This window comes from Bombyx mori, chromosome 9 (genome assembly GCF_030269925.1).
Source record: "Bombyx mori chromosome 9, ASM3026992v2".
Taxonomy (NCBI): domain Eukaryota; kingdom Metazoa; phylum Arthropoda; class Insecta; order Lepidoptera; family Bombycidae; genus Bombyx; species Bombyx mori.
The window spans coordinates 9,404,631-9,421,190 of NC_085115.1; the positions used below are offsets into that span (position 1 = coordinate 9,404,631).

A 16,560-nucleotide genomic window follows, 5' to 3' on the forward strand; every position below is an offset into this window, starting at 1 on the left:
AGTTGTTTTAAATCTCCTTGCACGTAAGTCTAAAGTTTATCTGCTCTTAAGTGGAAGCCCGCAGTCTCAATAGCTGCAAGTCTCAGCAACAGCACCGGTTTTACTGGTGGTAGGACCTCTTGTGAGTCCGCGCGGGTAGGTTCCACCACCCTGCCTATTTCTGCCGTGAAACAGTAATGCGTTTCGGTTTGAAGGGTGGGGCAGCCGTTGTAACTATATTTGAGACCTTAGAACTTATATCTTAAGGTGGGTGGCGCACTTACGTTGTAGATGTCTATGTGCTCCACTAACCACTTAACACTAGGCGGGCTGTGAGCTCATCCACCCATCTAAGCAATAAAAAGAGCTAAATGTTTAATTGTGATTCATATGAGCATATCGAAGGGTGAGAAGCTTAAGCGACATTTCATAAATTTACAGGATAGCCATTTAAAATTTAAAATTTGGAATAATAATTATAACAAAAAGAACTACTTCAGCAATTTGAATGGAGTAAACTTAATTGAAGTTCAATTAAAAACATCGAACTGTTTATGATAATAACAAATCAAACACACCTTTAATTACAAAGATATATAACGCATTACATGTTATACGCGACATGTTAAATATTTATTAAAGTTTTTTTTTTTTTTAAATAAAAATCATTGCTTCGATTTGTAATATCAAACTATTTTATTTATTTATTTTTATTTATTTCATTTACTTCAGATTTTGCATCCATATTACATTCATTAATATCATATAGGTAGTATACCAGAATTAAACAAAAACAATAACTACAATCTCGGAATAGAACAAAAGCAATAATATTAATAATAAGACTATAATGATTCGGTCATACGTCTCATCTCAACTCCGAAGCTATACTCATACTAAGGGTATGTGGACAGATCAGAGTCCGATAGCGGGCAAGCTGTTGACTGCATAGTCGGAGTCTCTAACCCTTCTCCCGCCACGAGTGTCATTGAACGTCTTCGGAGCGCTCATAACTAATCTTAACGAATGCAAAACAATGTGAAACGAAGGACATGAACAGCTTTACACCCATTACATTTAACATGTTTTCTTGAAATAACCTTCTATTGCTGAACAAGGTTCTTAAATAAAGGTATTGATTGATGAATGTAATGAATTTAATGTCGGTCAGTAGTCAGTTATTATGGCAGGTGAGTTGTCAAGTGTGTGTCCGAGACATCAGAAACGACGGATAACAAGTTTTTTTTTTTTTAATAGCAACTTATTCTCGTTTTTATATAAATAATATAACAATGCGAAGATCTGTAAAACGCTTGAATATTTTTTTTGTAAATACTAAACATCGTAGATTGATAGTATATTATATAATATTAGGGGTTAAACAAAAAACAAAAAAAAACACATTTTTAGAAGACCTCGTCCTTATCTTTCATTTTTTTGGGTCTCTGTGTCAAACTCGAAAGCTAAATTAAAAAAAAAACCAGTTGACAACATTGTAAGTCATCTTTTTTTAAATTTACAATGTTTTATGTTTAAGAGCTCAAATATTCGGTAGCCAGCGGCTTGGCTCGGTAGGCAACGGCTTGGCTCTACCCCTGGCATTGCTGAAGTCCATGGGCGACGATAACCACTCATCATCAGGTGGGTCGCATGCTCGTCTGCCTACAAGGATAATAAAAAAGAAAAAAATATTCACCTAGCTTTGTACGTACCTACATGTTGAATACTCAAAGTGGTTTGTCATAAACTCCAATAAAACTTACTTCTATAAAATAAAAAAGCGAAAAGTAAATATTAATTTAAATAACCAAAGCGTACAGTGCAAGTAAATTAAGAACATTTTAACAACCGTTGTCTACCACAACAGTCACCCAGTTGATCCCGAAATACTCGAGCATCAGTGGTGAAGATAAAACATCCGGCTATTGTGATTCTGATGTCGCGTAAGGCGCACCGTACGAGATAATTTCACCTGACCTCTGCCAGTTCATTGACTGCAGCCTGCATAGATGTACGCATGTCTAGTATAACCAGTGGTCCAAATTACAAACTTTCGTACCGTTTACAATTTACATAAATTACATGTTTTGTAGCGTGCAACATTCGGTTGCACTCGGGCGTCATCGGTCGCGATCGGAGTTCCCGAACGCGCAGGTTTCCCGTGACGTCATGCGACGAGATTCGCGCGCGTCTTTTTAAGTTTATTGTAAAAACGTAATTTTAGTTTCAATTCGTATCTTGTAGTGCCTAGCGTTGTTTACACTTTTTACTTTATATTATAACATTGTACACATTATAGATATTGTTCAAATGGTGTGTTTGTCTTCTATATGTTCGGAGTAAATTATCCCGCGAATGCGAAGGACAAATAACAAGCCACAGTTTCAAAAATATTAGTTTCGAACAGGTCAGAGGATTTCATGATAATCTGTTAATATTTAAAAGATACAGGTAAACGCAAGCCCCTACGACTAACTACCACCGACTTGCTCATTTGTACTGCGGAGAAATCATCGGTTTCAGTTTGAAGGTAGAAAGGAGGCTCTTCTCAAGTAGGGCGATATTATTTTCGTTGCAGTCTGTAGCGCGTCTTCACACTTAAGTAAATAAAATAAAGACAAATCTCAGAAAATATTGAGAGCAGTGAGATCTTCTAGCATGGATGTGGCAAGCTGCCTTCTATAATAAAAACTATCAATCTATATAAATAAATCATCAATGTTTGCATGTTTGATTCGTATGCATTCTTAAGCCATTTATACGATTGTGGCGAAACTCGGACAATTGCTGTTGCCACTCTCAGAAATGTTCTTGTCAATATTACTGAAAACATATAGCACAAACGAGCAAATGCGCAAGTAAATCTTAAAACAACTGTTCAAATAAGTTCAAATGACAGCTTTTTCGGTTAGAATGATCTCTTGATATATGATTAGCAAAATTATTTATTTATTTTTCCAAAATATGCAGAAAATCGAAAGTTTATATAATTTTTTTTACATTTTAACATTCGGGAGAATCTGATTATGTTCAACAGATGAAATAACGCGCTTTCGCTTGTGACTTGTGACGAGTCGACTCTTTCCCCACAGTCAGCCTACTGCGTAGATAATGTCTTAAAGTAAAAAGGACATGTATGGAAGATGATGGTTTCTAAGCGACCAGCATAATGCGATCGCTAACTGGTATTTAGATAATATTGAAAATCCTCACGAATAGGTGGATCTACTGCTAACCTGCCGATTTTTATTTTGAAACAATGAATGACGATTTCAAGGGTGAAATTCATAGAATATCAACTTCATGTACCGAGATCATTGGCGGTATTTTATATTACAAGCTTCAGTATTTTTTTATTTTTTTTATTCATGAAGTATTTGTATTTGTATTCATGAAGCGGTTTTAAAAATAGAACCTAATATTTTATACACATACACATAGTGTTTTTACAGTCTATGACTACTTACTATACAGACCACTGGTGTTAAGTAATTACACAGCCTAATCCAAATCTACACAGTGATCTCTGTGATTGTGAATGACCATCATCATGGCATCAATTCAATTCAACCAATCAATTGATCTACATAATCTTAAAAAAAAAAAATTTTGACAACTCAAGTAAATAGTTTCTAGCGTAAAAAACTAAACAGCTAAAAGCCATATCCACGATACCGTAACAATATGAAATTCCGTAATGCTATTCGTAGAAAACTTAATTTTTATTCTAAATCAATAGTTATCGATTTAAGTGGTCGTATAATGCTTCCCTGCGAGTACATCTAGTTAAATCGTGTTATGAGGCGATTAAGTTACCTGTTGATTATTTCTAACTCGACAACTAACGGGGAATCGGCCCTTAAATCGAACAGATACACATTAAACTCAACAGAAAGCCTTTCTATATGTATATTTTAGTGAAGCCGCACCGCCAACCGGCCAGTGCCAGCTTAGGTGACCGAAGCGGGCTGCGTACCACAGATCTAGCAATCACTAAACCTAACTATTCTATTATTATTTTTTGTTGTCATTATTTCTTCAAAAATATAAAAAATTCTAACTGCATACTTCTGTCATTCATTAATACGGTGCTTTTAGGTACCTACCCTAAGCACTGGTCATCGTTCTCGAGGAACCCGTCGCTTGCGGGGAAGGGCTCGCTGAGTAAATTAACCCCGCAGACACAGCCCACTGAGTTTCTCGCCGGATCTTCTCAGTGGGTTGCGTTTCCGATCCGGTGGTAGATTCTGCGAAGTACTGCTCTTGCTAGGGTTAGTGTTAGTAACGACGACAGGATTGAACCCCGTGGGCTCACCTACTTGTTAAGATTACGCTGAAATGGTCTTTCAAGACCATCAGCTTAGGTAGGACAAAAAAAAAATTAATTTGTATCATGGTAAGACAACTTTTTTTTTATTGAATAATAAAACCATCAAATCCTGTCTTTACAGATAAAAAAAGAGATTAATAAGTGTATTGTTATTTTTATGTAACCAAATATCTCGAGTCTACCTGCCTGGTATTAAATAGTTATTGGTGAAAATAGATGACGTGATACTAGTACCAATCTGGAGTCTAAATGATCGTACACCAGCTGTCCCGTGCCACCCTTCATACCCAAATCCACAATAACTAGTACCGCGACAGGAGTAAGTAGGGACCGTGTCCCCGGGAGGGGATACGAGGATCCAGAAGCGAGTAAGCAAAATGTTGTTACTTACCCATGCGCGTTTTTACCTCAACTTGCTTACCAGTACCAAAATCGAGGCATTTGTGATGTGACTTTGTAGGCGTAGCCCATTTTGTTGATCCATGAACCGCTGGATCAACAAAATGTGTCATTGTCACAGAGGTAGATGCAACGTTCTGTCGCACAGCCATCATGCGTTCCAGCTTGAAGATTGGGATGGATGGACTCCGATTCGCAAGGCTGTTGGCGGCATTAACGTTGTAATGTCTATGAGCCTTGGTAACTATATAATGTATGTTATGCATCCCATGAACCGCTCGCCGAACGAACTTGTCTATTCTCGAAGAGTTCCACATAAAAACTAGGCTGTCTAAAATCTGTTATCAGCGCATACTAAGCTTTGAACACATTGCTCGCAGAAATCCTGACATAATCGAAAAGCTGATGGTACAGGCCATGTCGACGAGTAAAGACCGATCGCTCACCAACAGTTGGGGAACACTGATAGCATCACTTACAGATATGCTTACATCTGAAACACTTCCAAGTGCCAAAGCTAGAGAAACGTGGAGAGGTGATGTGCAACGGGTGAAGAGAAAACAGTCATCAAACTAGACACGACCTTCAGAAATGAAGATGGCGACAGACGACTGACCAGTAGTACTTTTTGAAATTGGGTCAGATAGGCACTGGCTTGGCTCTGCCCCTGGCATTGCTGAAGTCCATGCGCGACGGTTACCACTCACCATCAGGTGGGCCGTATGCTCGTCTGCCTATAAGAGCAAAAAAAAAGGTATTATTTTTAATAAAAAAATAAAAACATCAAATATTAAATTATATTATATCAAATCTAATAGCTTCTTAGTACATTGTGAATCATTTGTGCGCTGTGTCTCTGCAAGTCTGCGCAGTTTACGAGCAATGTCGTATCGTGCGCTCCGCAACGAAGATTCTAGATTCACTGGATATTTCCTACTAGCCTCTCGCTCTGTCCGCGAACTACTTTATAATCTGGCTGGCCGTGAGTTCCTTAGTAATAAAACACCGCTATCTCATACGAGTATAAATATAATGCATTAGCATCTTTGTTTGTTGTTATATTTTCTTGACTTATGTTTCTATATGGAGAGGCTTCATTTTTTTCTTTGTTTTGCTAACCTGTGTGGACGCTAATGTTTATTCCTGGAGCCTGTAACACAACATGAATAGGTACTCTTTTCTAACATCACACTGCGGCGCCCAGGAATATAAGATAATTATAAATAATCAACGGGTTCCTACTACGAATTTTTGTTTTAATGAGCGTTTTATTTTACTTAGATGGGTGAACGAGCTCACGGCCCACCTGGTGTTAAGCGGCTACTGGAGCCCGTAGACATCGGTCAACAACGCAAAATGCCGCCACCCACCTCGAGACATGAGTTATAAGTCTCAGTTTTACAGTACAATAGCTACCCCACCCCATCCTTCAAACCGAAACACATTACTGCTTCACGTCAGAAATAGGCAGAATGTGTTACAATGCTACCTCCCCGTACAAGACGCTCTACCAACTCTAAAACTCAGTCTATCTATGGGTACCCACTTATCACCAAGTTGCGAGTACACGTAACACAACGGACTCACTAACCTGTTACTGAAATAATATATCTCGTTTATAAATAAAACAAACTTAAATTACAAACTGAACAAAAAACGAATTTTATTTTTTTATCATGTTAATACTGGTTTGGTTACTAGAGCGATCTTATGCTTATCGAGTCATAGGTCCTTGATGCGTGTGCAAATTTTCAAGTTAATCTGACGTCTTTTAGTCGGTAAAAATAACATTCAATTCATACAATTCAAAGATTACATTACATCCAATAAGTGTATACACCAAACTAATGAGCGCGTGTAAATAAACAAATATATTTAGTGGACTTTGGGCTTATCTGCCCGTCTATACTGCGGTGTAGCAACACGCTGCGCTGTTTACCTCATAATTTCTGCAAACAAAAACTAGATGGCGCTAGCGGTTAACAAAATGAGTTAAACAATGTTTTCTAAGCGCCAGTTGTAAATTCTAAGAATAGAATTTAATTCTGACGTGAATAATCTAAAACGCTTGTAACTTTTAGATATTTTCACCATTCGTTATAATACAAAATTAAACTAAAAACATCATTAAAACTTAAAACATTCGTGTCTAAAATTGTTACGATAATATTTATCATATATTATGATAATTTAATAGCCAGCTAATAACCCCAAAGAGCATCTTCGCAGCTTGTTTAGTGTTAACAAAATTAATGTTCCGAATTTGCAACAATTTGAATAAAACTGATTTATTTATTGCCCATAATAAAGACATCAATTATTCCGAGTTTAATTTATTACGCCTATTGCTTTATTGCTTGTTTATTTATTTTTTATTTGTTGTCACATTTACGTAAATAGTTGAAATGAAAACGAATTCTTTGACTACAATCAATTTAAGATCGTTATTGTTGTTTTATTAATATTTATTTATACAAATTCGCGTGGGATCTCCCGTCTTTTTCACACATTTTAAATTTGTTTGAATGTAATGTGTACTGTCAATGTTTGCTTACCTTAGTTTTTTTTTTTTCAATACGCTTTTATAACCCGTGGAAGTCCCCAATGTTTTTCAATGAGGAACAGAGTATGTCTTAAGTAGTTTCTATATTTCGTGAGTTTTGTTTAGTGTAACTCTGATGGCCTAATTCGCTACTGGAGGCCGAACGTAGGAGTCAGTATAAACGATAGGTATGCATAATTTTACGCGACCATTAACCGCTCGACCTGTCCCCTATCTCACTTGTTTCATTTCGGACTATACCTACAACGACAACGTGATTTAGTTAAAAGCGATTTTAAATTATGAATAAATAAATTTTATTAATTTCAATAATGTATTCATAATATAGTTGTCATGTTTCGGAATGACAAAATAAACGTTCGTCTTAAATACGAATCCGCTCAGTCGGTTCCAATTAACGGTTGCATACGACCTTTTACCATAAACGCAGTGCTGTTAACAGAATAATAATTCATAAGTTGACAGCACGTGAATAATTCGCGACGCGAGGCTGTTATCAGCCGCACTTGCGCAGTATGAGCGGTCTCTTGTTCGCGCGTGCCAACCCTAACTCGCGCCTGCCTCCTCACTCGAGCCACGGTCTGACGCCGCGCCGGCAGCCCACATCGACGGACGCGATTTACATTGAAGCTTTACGTTTTCGTCTCTCGATACTGAATATAAATTACTCATTATTACAAAAACGATGTGATTTATGCGACATTGTTATCTTTCTAAACGTTTTGCGAAGGACAAAAAAATTGCGATATCGACGAATTTTTTATTGAATAATTTTTCGTAATCGGTAACATTCAAGGGAACCGTATTCGATTTTAGTAAGCGATCGCCAACAAAAAGAGCTAATATTAATTTAACAAAGCCACGAGTCAATGTACTCGAAACGAGATTCTCACTCGCTACATGATTTGACGTGGGCCACAACTAATTGCCCGATAAGTCGTCGATTCGCGTCTCGTTTTAATAAGGTGCGCTGTTTACATGTATGTGTGGATACCGATGGAATGCCACGGTCATGTTGCGCTGTGCGAGTGCTCTGTGAATGTGTGCGAGTGACGTCTGCCGCACGCTTTAATAACCAGTGTACATTGAGCCTCTTCGCCTCCCGTAATATCCCGCAAGCGAGATACTCGAAGAGGTTACGGCCGCAATATGAAAGATCACGTGTAATCGGCCTATTTGTGGGGTAGCTATGTGTTCGTTGTTGCCACGTGAAGGCATACTGTGGCTTGTGATACATTTGTGTGTAACCCCGATTCGGACACACAGCGGTACAGAGCATTATGATTATAAACACTGGGTAATTCGCGAAACATCATTATCCTAATGAATATTCTCGTGACCAACGGTAAATACGATTTCGTATCAAGATATCAAGATTGTTTTGACAATTGTGATCTCTATTCCGATTAATAAATCATAATTGCTGGAAATTCTTGTAGATTGGACGATAAAAATAAGCGTCGTTAATATAAGAACAGATTTGAATATTCTCAATTCCGATATAATATGTAATAGCACAAAGGCTGAAAACAATTTCGATATTATCGTTTTAAAAATATTATATACTTAACTGAATAAACCAAAGATGAAACTTCGAAAGAATTCGCATCGAAATAACGCATGAATGTTTTATGTAATATAGTTCGCACCGTATACGCAGAGGGTTTTCCCACGCTTAGCTGACTGCCCGTACACACACTCGCCTCTACGGATTTGCCTGTGTTTGTTACTCTAGTACGGGCTTAGCATTCAAAGCTGTCTCATGTTCCCCCGACATTACATTTTCACAACAATATATCTAAAAAAAAGACAACAATTCTCACTTATCATTCAATATTTAATAGGAATACTTATTCAATAAATTTTGAGATTTAGTTAGACGTCTCCTCAGAATTCCGTGGACCGCGCACCGTACTATTTCGATCCTGAAAGAGCTCAACATCAAGGAGAGACTATCGTCAACAGTCCAAATGCGAATCCTCAAGTTCTTCGGGCACATCACTCGTAATGAGGACTCCATTGAGCGGTTGGTGGTGCAAGGGAAAGTCGAGGGCAAAAGATCTCGCGGACGATCTCCAACACGATGGACCGACCCCATAAAATCTGTGACTCACTCCAACATAAATAATTGCTCTCACTCTGCGAAACGTCGTGCCACATGGCGTCGCATCGCGAGAGCATCGGTATAGCAGGATCCGACTGATGCATGACCACGACCACTCTGTCAAGAGTGTACGAATAGGAAGAAGAAGGAAGAACACTTATTCAATAAAATTTGAGAATTAGTTTATAAAAGTTTTCGATTTTTAAAATCTGTGGGTAGATGAATGTTAAACGTAAGACATTAGCTATTACAGTTGGATTAGAACTTCATAAGGTTAAAGTTGTTCGGCTTGGAGGCGGCTATCATCATCAGTGTGCTTAGTGCGAGTTTTTTAACGTTTTCGATAGCGTAAAAGTGAACTCAAATTACTATGGAGTTAGAACAGCGCCCCTAGCGGCAAACGTAGGTAAACGTTCCATACAAATTTGAGTTAACTTTTACGCAATCGAGAACGTTGAAAAACTCGCACTAACCACACTATTTCCCACCAAAATGTAGTAAACCCATCGGTCGATATCACAAACAAAAAGAAATAGCTTACATATTCAGCCTATACCTGACATATTCAGCGACATCACAATATTAATAAAATCAGGTAAAAAATAGGTAGGATAAGTTCAATGTCATCAAAGGTGCATTGCTTCGACGATTTACTTGAAGCATTTAAAATTCAATACACAATCATAAGTACATTCACGTACAAGTACAATCGTTTATTGTACCCATTCAGTGAGTTCGTTAAATAAAGAGATCAACCGAGGTGACACAGGAGCGCGCGGGCCAATCCATCAATATATAAATAAAATTAATTTGTAGCCGTGAGTGGGGGAAGACTGTGCGTCTCTCCCGTTATTTCTGTCTCCACCTTACCAGTCAACAATTATTCGGGAATTTCGAAAGATCACCCTGGAACAGCGGTCGTTGCCGTCTCTGATTCATTCTTTTGTTTTTACTTATTTGCGCAGATTAATGTTATTTAAAACTAAATACGTTTGTTTTCCTGGTAGCTTAAATGCGACTCTTAAGATTTTAATCGATTAATTTAATTAATATAAAATTTCATAATGAATTAGCTATTCATATATAAAGTGCTTTAGTTCATATTGCATTAATACAGAAAGATCAGAAAAACAAACAAAAAACGATTTAATTTTAGAATAGCGATTTACGAATTTCAATAATCAAAAGAGGATCGCTTAGGGGAAATCGATTTTCGATCGAAAACGCAATTCCGAATCGAGTAGCACGTAACATCGATCTGCCGCAACACGTACACGCCACGAGTAATTTGGTTGTTGCTAATTATAGGTGCTATTGCGGTTATAATAAGATCCTCCCAACTTCCCAGAAACGAGGCCGGCTCCGCTTTATTAATATTTATCCGATACACGCCAAATACTTCGGTCGCAACTCCGGAGCTAACTGACGCGGTCAAAGAAAACACGCCGGCCCGAAATAAAGTCGTAAAGTACCGAAACGATTTCAATCGATGTTCTCAGCGTATATATCGGTTATAAATGCGCAGAAAGTACCCATGAAGTACCACCGATTGAGGAAAACGTTAGCCGTTTATCGGTCCGTACCGATAGTGGCCGCGGCGAATTTTTATGGCTGCGCGCGTGGTACATGACATCATAACAAATACACAATTAAACCTCAGTTATTAATAATTGCTGTTGAATTTTAACATCTAGTGATCGTAGTTGAGGGACCCTGTGAAACCGACCAATGAAATATAGATCAGTGACAGGATACATATAGGGAAAAACAACTCGATGCTCAGACTTAATAAATAGCCTGAGGAATTATTTACCTAGACGACTGGGCTAATTCCATTCTTGGGAGTAACATACAAACCAATCAGTCGATAGGGCACGTATTTTCATTGAAGTGGTATTTATAGAACATTGCCTGTCTGCGTTGGGAATTTCGAGATTTCAGCTTTATTAACGCTGTTAATTTATTTCAACAACAGACGAAACGAAAATTATACAAAGAGTGGTTTTTATGAGACTTGACCGATTTTTTTGTTTGACCTCCTAGTTATAGCTTACTGGCGACGGCTAGCATGGAGAATGTAATTCTGCATTAAAAATTTACTGGCGGTAGGACCTCTGGAGTCCGCACGGGTGAAGCAGTAATGCATTTCGGTTTGAAGGGTGGGGCAGCCGTTGTAACTATACTGAGACCTTAGAACTTATATCTCAAGGTGGGTGGCGCATTTACGTTGTAGATGTCTATGGGCTCCAGTAACCACTTAACACCAGGTGGGCTGTGAGCTCGTCCACTCATCTAAGCAATAAAAAAAAATAAAAAAATCTTTCGTTTTGAAAATGATAGAAATTAGAGTTTTGACTGCTGACTTTGAGTCTATATGCCTTGCAGGTCTTCAAAATAATGCCTATAAAGGCAATAGGGGTTCACCTAATCGTGAACTACATGAAAACAAAAACGAGTTCTGGTGGTATTATATTAAATTTACGCTACAACTCACAAAATGTATCTCTCACTAAGATTTAAAATTGAGAATCCGTTGGAAAATTTGTTCACACAAAGAAAAAAATCAACCACTTTAAGAAGCTCAGAAACATTTATAGAATAGGTAGGTAGCATTTTTTCCCACATTTCAAAATCACAAGGTAAAATTTACAACTTTGAATTCAGAATTTTGATTTTGTTCTGATTAAAACGAACTAATTCGACGCCGTCGGCTTCCGAAGTAGTCGAATGCTGACACGCATACATCACCGTTGCATGCGTTCAGAACATCAATTTCAAAGGATAGTATAGTGATACGCCTTGCGGCCCAACAGAAACCTTATATACAATAATAACAAACCTTATATCTCAAGGTGGGTGGTGCATTTACGTCATAGATGTCTATGGTCTCTAGTAACCACTTAAAACCAGGTGGGCTGTGAGCTCGTCCACCCATCTAGGCAATAAAAAAAAGCGTTAATAATAATAGATTTTTTGGAGTTTACTCCTTTAGAATCGATTTACATATATAGGCCCGGGGTATGAAAATTATGGGGACCAAAATCGTACTAGCATGTCACACGAAATGCGTTATGCGCCTGATTGGCTCCTGATTGCGTGATGCGTGCGCGCGCCAATCAAAATCGTACTAGCATGTCACACGAAATGCGTTATGCGCCTGATTGGCTCCTGATTGCGTGATGCGTGCGCGCGCCAATCAGGAGCCAACGCGCGGCCGCGTTATTGCAGGTGACGCCGGGCTGCTGCGCCGGCAGTCCGCCACAAAGCCTCGTACTGATCGCGCGTTTCTCTCATTATTGTATTTTCATATATTTGTTAGTCGTTTGTTTTGTGTCTCGTTAATTTGTTAATAATCTGTAGTGTATCGTGTTGTCGTAATATAGAACTATTTCTCGTATTGTTTCGTTTAATTTTTTATATCCAGTAAACTCCAGTCGTGCGTCGGAGCGGACACACACACTTTTTTTATATCCAGTAAACTCCAGTCGTGCGTCGGAGCGGACACACACACTTTTTTTTTTTGGAGTTTACTCCTTAAGAATCGATTTACATATATAGGCCCGGGGTATGAAAATTATGGGGACCAAAATCGTACTAGAGAGTATAGCATGTCACACGAAATGCGTTATGCGCCTGATTGGCTCCTGATTGGCCAATCAGGAGCCAACGCGCGGCCGCGTTATCGCAGGTGACGCCGGGCTGCTGCGCCGGCAGTCCGCCACAAAGCCTCGTACTGATCGCGCGTTTCTCTCATTATTGTATTTTCATATATTTGTTAGTCGTTTGTTTTGTGTCTCGTTAATTTGTTAATAATCTGTAGTGTATCGTGTTGTCGTAATATAGAACTATTTCTCGTATTGTTTCGTTTAATTTACCGACATCGTTTTGCTTGTGGCCGGACGCCGTTCGGGTTCGATTCCTGAACGTATCAACTGTTAGTGGGTTGATACCCGAATATAACCCGCTACAAATCATTTATTAATAAAGCTTATTAAATATAAACAATTCCTTCTATCAGTGAATGGACAACTTATATATTAATTGTAAAAGTGAATTATATAGACTTACTTAATTACCGCATCCACGTGTTCCGCAACTCCCGGATCATTCTCACTAGAATACGTAACTTCCATATTTTACTGTATTCAACTGACACAAATTTATATTTATATCCAGTAAACTCCAGTCGTGCGTCGGAGCGGACACACACACTTTTTTTTTTGGAGTTTACTCCTTTAGAATCGATTTACATATATAGGCCCGGGGTATGAAAATTATGGGGACCAAAATCGTACTAGCATGTCACACGAAATGCGTTATGCGCCTGATTGGCTCCTGATTGCGTGATGCGTGCGCGCGCCAATCAAAATCGTACTAGCATGTCACACGAAATGCGTTATGCGCCTGATTGGCTCCTGATTGCGTGATGCGTGCGCGCGCCAATCAGGAGCCAACGCGCGGCCGCGTTATTGCAGGTGACGCCGGGCTGCTGCGCCGGCAGTCCGCCACAAAGCCTCGTACTGATCGCGCGTTTCTCTCATTATTGTATTTTCATATATTTGTTAGTCGTTTGTTTTGTGTCTCGTTAATTTGTTAATAATCTGTAGTGTATCGTGTTGTCGTAATATAGAACTATTTCTCGTATTGTTTCGTTTAATTTTTTATATCCAGTAAACTCCAGTCGTGCGTCGGAGCGGACACACACACTTTTTTGGAGTTTACTCCTTTAGAATCGATTTACATATATAGGCCCGGGGTATGAAAATTATGGGGACCAAAATCGTACTAGCATGTCACACGAAATGCGTTATGCGCCTGATTGGCTCCTGATTGCGTGATGCGTGCGCGCGCCAATCAAAATCGTACTAGCATGTCACACGAAATGCGTTATGCGCCTGATTGGCTCCTGATTGCGTGATGCGTGCGCGCGCCAATCAGGAGCCAACGCGCGGCCGCGTTATTGCAGGTGACGCCGGGCTGCTGCGCCGGCAGTCCGCCACAAAGCCTCGTACTGATCGCGCGTTTCTCTCATTATTGTATTTTCATATATTTGTTAGTCGTTTGTTTTGTGTCTCGTTAATTTGTTAATAATCTGTAGTGTATCGTGTTGTCGTAATATAGAACTATTTCTCGTATTGTTTCGTTTAATTTTTTATATCCAGTAAACTCCAGTCGTGCGTCGGAGCGGACACACACACTTTTTGGAGTTTACTCCTTTAGAATCGATTTACATATATAGGCCCGGGGTATGAAAATTATGGGGACCAAAATCGTACTAGCATGTCACACGAAATGCGTTATGCGCCTGATTGGCTCCTGATTGCGTGATGCGTGCGCGCGCCAATCAAAATCGTACTAGCATGTCACACGAAATGCGTTATGCGCCTGATTGGCTCCTGATTGCGTGATGCGTGCGCGCGCCAATCAAAATCGTACTAGCATGTCACACGAAATGCGTTATGCGCCTGATTGGCTCCTGATTGCGTGATGCGTGCGCGCGCCAATCAGGAGCCAACGCGCGGCCGCGTTATTGCAGGTGACGCCGGGCTGCTGCGCCGGCAGTCCGCCACAAAGCCTCGTACTGATCGCGCGTTTCTCTCATTATTGTATTTTTGTATTTTCATATATTTGTTAGTCGTTTGTTTTGTGTCTCGTTAATTTGTTAATAATCTGTAGTGTATCGTGTTGTCGTAATATAGAACTATTTCTCGTATTGTTTCGTTTAATTTTTTATATCCAGTAAACTCCAGTCGTGCGTCGGAGCGGACACACACACTTTTTTTTTTTTTTCAAAATCGTTTTCGATGCAGTAAATAATAAATTACAATCAATTAACCAAGCAGAGCTCCGTATTGTAGTCTTTTAGTAAAGTCATGTTTCGTGAAACCGCAGTGTATTTATTACTACACGAATATTTAGGAATTACAATCGCCCTTAAAATCTAAGTCGCAATATAACAACAGACGTATCTCGAGATACTGAAAGAACGTCAACTCATTTTTGTAAAAGATACATTGCGTTATTTTCTAAATTACAAATAATGTTTAACTAAATAAATTAATTAAATACTAAATTAATAATATTAATATTAATAAATAATAAGAATAATAATTTAATAACTAAAATATATTATTAAAAGGAGTCCCTTTAGGCAAGGTTCCGAAGATACTGGCAGCGTTCCCCCTTTGAATAGCTAAAATTAAATAAAATAGCTAATTAACTAAAATTAATTAGCTATTTTAACTAAATTAATTTGAATCTGGAACGCACAATTCTCATCTTCCGACATGTAAAAATGAATGTTTGAGTTATTATTTGTGTGCCATATATGCGCTTGCGCGTCCATTTTCCGATACCCTGTACAGTTTCTATTCGGATTTTTCATATTATCGTCAAGGTGTGTTGTGGTGATGGGTATAAAATGAATTTTTTTTTTGCATTTTTAAACATATTATAGTACGAAAGAGGATCACAAAAGAGCGTCATCGAATTTAATTAGCTTTTAATAAAAAATATTAAATTCAATAAAACATGCATATTCAAAATATATTTTTTTGTATCATCTAACATACCTAATCACGTGCAATAAATTTTATTGTTGTATGCAGTCGACGACAAATATGTCAAGATCGTGTTTGATAATAAATTATACATGTGTATCACTGATGATACCGTATCGTGTAATATGTTAATTTGATTAAAATGAATTGATATTAGAAACCGGTGGTGACATTGCTAGTGAGACGACTTGAAAAGAACGTAGCTACCATAGACAAATTAAACATACAAGTGGAAGTTTTCAGCTTCAAACTTTCATACAAGATGAGTTCCGTGGTTGGAATGTTCAACCAAAAAAAAATAAGAACACGTGTGGCACTCGGGGACTGCCGCGGTAAAGCTATTGCATACCATTTTTTATCAACTTATGCAATTGTAATTAGACAATAATAATTTAATATTAAAACAATAATAAAATAAGACCACGCTATATTTATAAATATTAACAAAAGCAAAACATTAACTGTCCCCTTCACACCCATAAGCTAGACCGCGCAAGAGAGAGATGGGCAGACTTTTCATGATGCGCATACAATGCGAAGTCACGCCGCGCGTTTATTCACAAACACTTCACAAGCGCAACGTGCGAATGTGTCGAACGCGAGCCACATGGTAGGCAGAGTGGGG

General features: G+C 38.5%; 1 protein-coding gene across 1 annotated transcript in view; it reads left to right on the forward strand.

The window, feature by feature from the left end:
• The first annotated feature begins 5,559 nt into the window (after nucleotides 1-5,559).
• Nucleotides 5,560-16,560, forward strand: part of LOC101741143 (uncharacterized) — a 37,777-nt gene continuing 26,776 nt past the window's right edge. Inside the window, exon 1 of the mRNA XM_004923955.5 lies at nucleotides 5,560-5,690. Coding sequence (XP_004924012.2) covers nucleotides 5,591-5,690 — 100 coding nt within the window. The 5' untranslated portion in view covers nucleotides 5,560-5,590. The remainder of the gene's footprint in view (nucleotides 5,691-16,560) is intronic.